Here is a 7,318-nt window from a genome sequence, read left to right as displayed (position 1 = left end):
GACATATCTTCCCCTCAGATTCATGCCAACTGTCGCATAAGGAGGGTGTATTTCTCAGACAGACTGTACGCTGAGGATGAGCTCCCAGCAGAGTTTAAACTCTACCTGCCTGTCCAGAACCAGAAGGCCAAAGTAAGCACACAACTCCTCACCATGCACAATGTATAGTCACAGAATTATTCCTGCAATCGATCAAGTAGTGATAGATATAGAAATATTGCTCTTTATTTTTTGGCAGCTATAAATAATGGAAGGTGCTGTTTAGAAGTGTGTCTAACACGTCGTCTGTCTGTTTCTTGCAGCAGTAGATCCTGTCAGCCTGCACTGTTCCCCCCTGACGTGATGTGGATGTTGGACTTTCTCTGTGTAGACGTGTGGTGGACTTTGAAACATTGGGATATTGTAATTTTGGAGCCATGAGTTTTGAGTACAGTCTTGTGTTGCTTTCTGCACAATAAAACTTTTTTTATGGACTCATGTGTCCTCAGTGTTTTTAATGGATAGCAGTTTAAGCAAAACTTGTTATGACAAGTTGACATAAGGGTCTACATTGTTCAGCAGCTTTATGTCAGAAATAACTTGTTTTGCAACTGATTATATTTATTATAATAACAACCTTTATTATAGAGCAGTTTTCATAAAAAATGGTACAAAATGCATTCCAATAAAATTAATTAAAAATTAAAATACAATAAGCACACAGAATAATTGATAAATGTTGAATGCACACAAGTAAAGCAGGAAGCTATAAAACATAAAACTTAGATAAAATCAGGAAAAGCTCTCCGATAAAAATGTGTTCTAAGAAGTGGCTTAAAACTTAAAATTAAATTATAATTTAGTTTCCCTAAATAAATCAACACACTTTGTAATTGTTATTTGGGCCTCTTAGACTTTTAAAAAAAAAAAATTAAAATACGCGCCTTGTTTATTTCCGGCCACGGTCGGAGACGGCTGCTTCTTGTTACCATGGCGACAGAGATGCCTCAACGTATAGGTACCGGTGTGAACAACGGCAAGAGAGTTCCGTTCCCCTGCAGCCCCAAAATAACGAAAGTTTCTGTGAAAAAACTCGTGTTTGGGATAAGTCAAAACATACAAAATCACAAATCTTTTAAAATAAATGAAATATCTTAATATCTAGTAGAGGGACGGGTTATTTCTCACCGCACGGAACCAACGGTAAAAAATAAACCGTAAACAAACGTAACTCCTGCTAGCAACCAGCATAGCAACGGGTTCAGCGGACTCACACTCATGTGCACCGCCGCTGTGTGCTGAGTTCAGAGAAGATGTTCAAAAACACATTCCAGAGCGGCTTCTTGTCCATCTTATACAGCATCGGCAGCAAACCGCTTCAGATATGGGACAAGAAGGTAAGCAGCGGAACGAACCGTGTCTTCATTAGCTCTCCTGGCTAGTGGCGCTGAAGCCTCTGCTGTCGTGTGATTTATTCCTAAAACCGTCACCTCTGTTGACACGTAGTTCAGATGTTGTGTTCAGACAGGTGAGTAAATCTGTGTTATTTAGCCACCACGTATGAAACAGCCATCGTATTGGTGAGTGTGTCATTTTTAAATCTGCATTTTAAACATATAAGCTAAACCCTAATGCTGCCTGAACCCCAATTTGAAATGTGTGAAACCTTTATTCTATGTGTGCAACTGCAACAAAGAGGGATTTATGTGCTTTAATACATGTAGACCACATTAGGTCCAGATTTAACCCGCTATATATAGGCTGGATAAATCTGGACTAGACTGTCCCTGAGAGGCTAAACTCTTAAAAGCACAGCCTCTGATGTGTGAAGTCTTTATTCCATGTGTGGTCACGCAAATAGGGACATTTCACTATCTTCTTCTTTTTTTTTCTTTTTTGTTTGCATCAGGGACACATTAGATTAGGTCTAGATTTAAAACCATTACATAAAAACTAGCTAAATCTGAACTAGATTGTGGCAGAAGGGTTGAAGATCACTTAAACCACAGTGTCTGATTTGTGAATCCCTAATTCTATGTGTGAAATGTAGAAAGGCACATTTCACTGCTTTTTGCATCGAGAATGCATTAGACCAGATGGAGATCTTAAATACTTGGACGGGTCAAATCTGAAACAGACTAAAGAGTCGTTTAAACACAGTTTGTGAATTGTGAAACCTCTATTTTATTTGTGAAAATGCAAAATGCTTTACAACATAACAGCATAATGCACCATCTATCCTTAGACCCTCTGCAGAGCTAAAAGATGGTGGTAGCTCACCTTTTCCTGCAAGAGTCAGCTTGATTTCTTCATTTAAACCAGAAAAAAATCTACTTCTGTTTGTTCACAGGTGAGAAATGGTCACATCAAGAAAGTCACTGACAATGACATACACTCAAATGTGTTAGAGATTGAAGGAGCGAACGTCAGGTGAGTTTGTGTGTTTACTCATCCATCAGCTCAGCTTTACTCATTCAAACACAAGTCTCACTCATCCCCCTCTCCTTTATCATCTCTCCTCCCTACAGTACCACCTACATAACATGTCCTGCAGACCCCAAGAAGACACTGGGCATCAAACTTCCTTTTTTGGTCATGATAATTAAGAATCTCAAGAAGTATTTCACATTTGAAGTTCAGGTACAGATACAGACACCGTCCTTGTCTTGTTGACATACAGTAAATACATTCATTCATGCTCATCTTCTTGCAACTCTCAGGTGTTGGATGACAAAAACGTTCGGCGGCGATTTCGTGCCAGTAACTATCAGAGCATGACTCGAGTGAAGCCGTTTATCTGCACCATGCCCATGAGGCTGGATGANATCTCTCAAATGAACTAGGAGGTTGTATCTAATGTCACTGCTGCCAATAACCTGTTTGAAACTATGAAATGGAAAAATCTCTGCTGTAAAAAAAAAAAACTTGACATGACATAAAAATATGTTTGACTTTAGTAAGCACATCAGAGGGGAGGGACTGCGCTCAGGACAAAACTAAAATCAGAACTTATTAGATCCTAACCTATCCTGGTCTTGATGTCAGGGATAATTTTGGCATATAATTACAAGTATTTAATTACATTACAGTTGTTGAGTTGACCTGCTGCTGTCTAGTGCTGCAAATTTTTAATAAACTAAAAAAAAATACATTTATGCAAACAGCTGGAGGCAATAAACTAAACTTCAGCTCCTGTTTCACTTTTGCCGAAACCCAGATTTTGCTTATTATTGGTGAGTCTCAGTGTATTATAAACATATACTCTGACTTTTTGCGAATATTTCTAGCTGTAAGGTACAGCAAAATAAATAAGGCAAAACTACATATCAAATATACACATGATATAATATACACAGAGGGTATTCTGTGATTTAAAAGAGGTCTGTGTAGTTTCTTGATAGAAATGAGTTTTAATGTTGCCTGAAGTATGTACGTTGTTGATTACTGACCACTGACAGACCACCTTCGGTCATCCTCAAATGTACTCATCCCCTTCCATTAAAGAAAAGGCTAAATTCACGATAGTCACTCAAATAACTAGAAACTGAAAAAGTAATAATAAATAAAAATTTGCTGAATTATAATTTAGTGAAATAAGACATTGCTTTTGAATTGCGGTTGAAAAGAATAATTTAAAAAACAAACAAAACTGTCCTGGACAAATTAGAGCACTTTGCTGATGAGCAGTGAAATCCAAATACCTGTCAACAGGTGCACAAGTCTGATTGAGAATTACAGAAAACACTTGATTGCAGTGATTGGCTCAAAGGGTTGTTCAATTAAATATTAGTTTACAGGTCCCATCATGCTTGGTTGCTTTTTTTTNTGAACAGCTGTGCTGATGACACTTTATCTGTTATATTACTGCACAGACAACAGCTCTTGGCATTTAAATGGACGGTGACCAAGACCTCAAAAATACTCCTCAGACGTTCACGCTGACTGAACGTATGTCACGCAGCTTATAAAATCCACAGCTCTGACACAAAACTGGGCCACATTTGTTGATGACAGTGGGTCAGATTAATCGACAATAAAGTTGCCATTGGCACGCTGAAATAAGGTAATAAGATTTATGCATGACTCGATTAAAACTCCTTCAAAATAGTATTTTGTTTTCAAGAAAACAAGAAATTACTGCTTTAAAAAAAATTAACATTTGGACGAGAATTAGAACTTCGAGCAGTAAATCTGAGGTTCCCAAATAAATCAACATGTATTCAGGAGTCCACTTGCTACATAGAATAAAGTTAAGGTAAACTACTTTTCTTTTTCTTTATATTTACTCTAAGTATTTGGCTTCAAATATATATTAGCATTTGTTTAAACCGAAGCACATTTTTACAGTAGGCACTTGTTATTCTCAATAAGGAATGCCAGTCTTTCTGTGAACTGGTGTTACAGTTTGACAACAGAGTTTTCCCTGAAGTGTGATCGGTAAGGGAAGAGAGCAAGTTTTACAAAACCACATGCTCCATTTGTCATGTTCAGTCAATTCTCACTGCATATTGGGAAACATACAAAAACAAAACACCTTCCTCGTTTAACTTCTATGGCAATAGTCGTACAGCAGCGTCAGGCTCTGGTGACGTTTAGGTCAAACCAAGAAACAGACTTTTTTTTTTTTGGAATACAAACACTGTAAAACATCTAACATGAACAGGCTGTTTGAATCACCTATTGTTACTACTGCGGCTTTTAAACAAACTTAAACCAACCACATAAAACAAAATGTCAAGAGACGAATTACAGAACAAATTATTCCAGCAAAGTGTGTTTTCTTTACATGACTGATATAACTTAAAGAATACATTCATAGAAATCTATTGCTTTAGTCGACAGCATGCATCTCTTTAAAGTGCAAAAGAACATTCATTGGTTCAAATCGACAAATCAAACACTACATTAAATCATTGACTTCACACTAATACAGCAAAAGTAGTGATTCCAAGATGGCACAAATTAGCTGCTTACAGACAAACTAACAAATAAAATTATACAGAGTATAAAATAAACCTGATAAGTCAACACAGACAGAAGACAATAAAGCCAAGGCAGATAACACCTGTAGCATGAGCTGTTACACTAAGAGCTTGCATTGATTCTGTTTGGATTTGAGAAACAGGAGAGAGGAGACAGAGTCTATGACTATACAGATAAAGCCAGAACACTGTCATTTTACTCTTCACTCTTTAGAGAGGGATCCTTGCTTCCTTCAGACATTTTAATATTATTTTAATATGTCCATCATACTTGAAAATGTGTTGCATCACAGAGAGAGGGATTTAGGATATGAATACAGAATACATGTAAAAAACTGTCCCTGTGGTCCATTTGAAGACCGGGAGACATATTAAATGGACAACTGGACTGTTCAAGCCTTAGCTTGTAGAGGGAAAAGGGGCTTTAAAAATGTATGTGTTGCCTTCAGGTACACAAAGAGCGACTTTACAGCCACTGATAAAGAAAGAAGGTTTTGATATTGGCTCTACGGAGGCAGGGTCCTGTACTGTGCTCGCTCGGCAGTGGTTCACATTAGTTGCACCTGGCGGTGTGTGTGCGTTTTTAAACATCCACAACTCAGGAGGAGTGCTTGGTTGCAAGCCGTGTTGCCACCTTTGAATGTGTTGAAGTACGTTTAAAGTTCAAGAAACTGTTGTCAAAGCTCAAGCAGAAGAGGTTCATTCGATGCATCCAACCTTTGTTGGAGCTTGTGAGTTCTGAGTCAAGCTTCAGCACCACGTTTCAGCAAAATCTACTTTAGATAAAAGCATACTTCTGACAAAGCTAACAATGAGGGCTCGATTCTAATAATTTAAGAAACTTGAGAAGATCCGACGCCACAGACAGATGGTGAAGACGGACGCCCAGGTGTACAAAGATTGGAGGCTGACAAAGGTACAGCATGTTTAGCCTATTGAAGTGGACTCCAGCTTAACATCAAGCACCTCTCATGTTGTTTGAATATCCAAGATAGTTTTCTGACATACTGTGGTCCAGTTGTTTGAAGTGCAAAAGTAAATAAAGTCACAATTTTCCCGCTATTGCTGCGACCTTCACTCGCTCCACATTCTCTAATCGTCTCATCCTGCAGGCTGGTGTGTGTGTGTCGGAGAATGTGTGTTTGTCCAGTACTATGTGGTGCTGCCGTAGTGAATGACATAGTAGTCATGGACATACATCAACACAGCGACGGGCTGTCCAATGATGAGTGACATCCACACAGCTGCGTTGCCATAGTTTCCATTCAGGAAGCGGCCCACGAACCAAGCCAGAGGAACCTGAAGGAGTTAAAGGGTCAGAGGTCATGTGTAAACATTTGGAGAGAGAACGAGTGACCGAGTGAAAGAGGTTAATGATCCAATGTGTCTTACCTGTGCCATCATTCCCATAAAAGCCCAAAGTCTGAACATCTTCAGAGGAACGCTAACGAGGTACTGAGGAAGGAGAAGGCAACACACTCAGACTGACAGGACCAGACATGCGTTTTGTTTCTTAATAAAACACTTTTCTAAAGCAGCATGTTTCATCTATGGAAGCAAAAGTCACATTTAAAGCTGTTAGAGGTTGAACTGTGAGATAAGTTCTGTTGGTTTACCTCATGGAAGAAGGCAGAAACCAGAAAGACAGCAGTCTGAGCCAGAAACTTGTTGACTCCCCTCCTCAACATTGGCTTATAAAAGTGTCTGTAAAACAAAAAGCAAAGTTAAAAAATAAAAAAGTAAAACACCTTGAGCATTTACTATTGCGTGCTATTGTTTTTATTTCATACAGACTGCAATGAGAGATGAAGCCAAAACCTCCAACACAGTTAAAAATGCAATCTAACTCATGACAGAAAGCCTGACACTCACCTCAGACACCACTTGTGCACTGGGATGTTCCAGTTGGCCCAGAAATAGGTGACAGTCTCCGAGTTCCTGAAATAAAAAACAAACAAACAAACAAAAAAACAACAGTTTCAGAATTGGACTTCAAGGCTATTTGGTGTTCTGAATGAATTCATACATATTTTGAATTAAGGTTTTATTCCTGACAAATGGTCAGTCTGCTTAGCTTGGAGTGTTTAAGTGACTTTACATGTGTTCAGACTGTTTCTATGTGCAGAACACATGTGCTTCTGTGTCGGCTAATCCTGTGTGAGCTCTACTCACCACCAGTCCTTGTAGAACTCCCGGTCTCCAAACTGCAGCAGCTCTGCCACAAAGTTCAAAGAAGAATGGAAAAACCAGTAGAAGAAGATTAACCATATCAGATGGTTAGGAACCTGGGAGAGGAGAGGAGAGGAGAGGAGAGGAGAGGAGACGAGGAAAGGAAAGGAAGTGAGGAGAGGAGAGGA

At 38.8% G+C, this 7,318-nt stretch overlaps 2 protein-coding genes and 1 long non-coding RNA gene across 3 annotated transcripts in view; 2 read left to right on the top strand and 1 right to left on the bottom strand.

The window, feature by feature from the left end:
- Positions 1–40: 40 nt before the first annotated feature.
- LOC103358574 (uncharacterized) lies at positions 41–473 on the top strand. The gene is made up of 2 exons (XR_520261.1): positions 41–132; positions 303–473. It is a non-coding gene; the product is annotated as an uncharacterized LOC103358574 (long non-coding RNA).
- Positions 474–1,292: 819 nt separating this feature from the next.
- Positions 1,293–2,822, top strand: cfap20 (cilia and flagella associated protein 20). The gene is made up of 4 exons (XM_008283601.1): positions 1,293–1,376; positions 2,330–2,409; positions 2,508–2,619; positions 2,700–2,822. The coding sequence occupies exons 1-4, from the start codon at positions 1,293–1,295 to the stop codon at positions 2,820–2,822; spliced, it is 399 nt and encodes a 132-aa protein (XP_008281823.1).
- Positions 2,823–4,594: 1,772 nt separating this feature from the next.
- The window catches only part of dgat1a (diacylglycerol O-acyltransferase 1a), an 18,793-nt gene continuing 16,069 nt past the window's right edge, over positions 4,595–7,318 (bottom strand). Inside the window, exons 13-17 of the mRNA XM_008283595.1 lie at positions 7,134–7,246; positions 6,834–6,899; positions 6,578–6,665; positions 6,354–6,416; positions 4,595–6,260 (exon numbers count right to left, since the gene is read on the bottom strand). Coding sequence (XP_008281817.1) covers positions 6,114–6,260; positions 6,354–6,416; positions 6,578–6,665; positions 6,834–6,899; positions 7,134–7,246 — 477 coding nt within the window. The 3' untranslated portion in view covers positions 4,595–6,113. The remainder of the gene's footprint in view (positions 6,261–6,353; positions 6,417–6,577; positions 6,666–6,833; positions 6,900–7,133; positions 7,247–7,318) is intronic.

The sequence above is a fragment of the Stegastes partitus genome, unplaced genomic scaffold, assembly GCF_000690725.1.
Source record: "Stegastes partitus isolate 25-593 unplaced genomic scaffold, Stegastes_partitus-1.0.2 Scaffold320, whole genome shotgun sequence".
Lineage (NCBI taxonomy): Eukaryota > Metazoa > Chordata > Actinopteri > Pomacentridae > Stegastes > Stegastes partitus.
The sequence above is the reverse complement of the archived record's forward strand: the minus strand, read 5'-3'. Positions and strand labels throughout refer to the sequence as shown.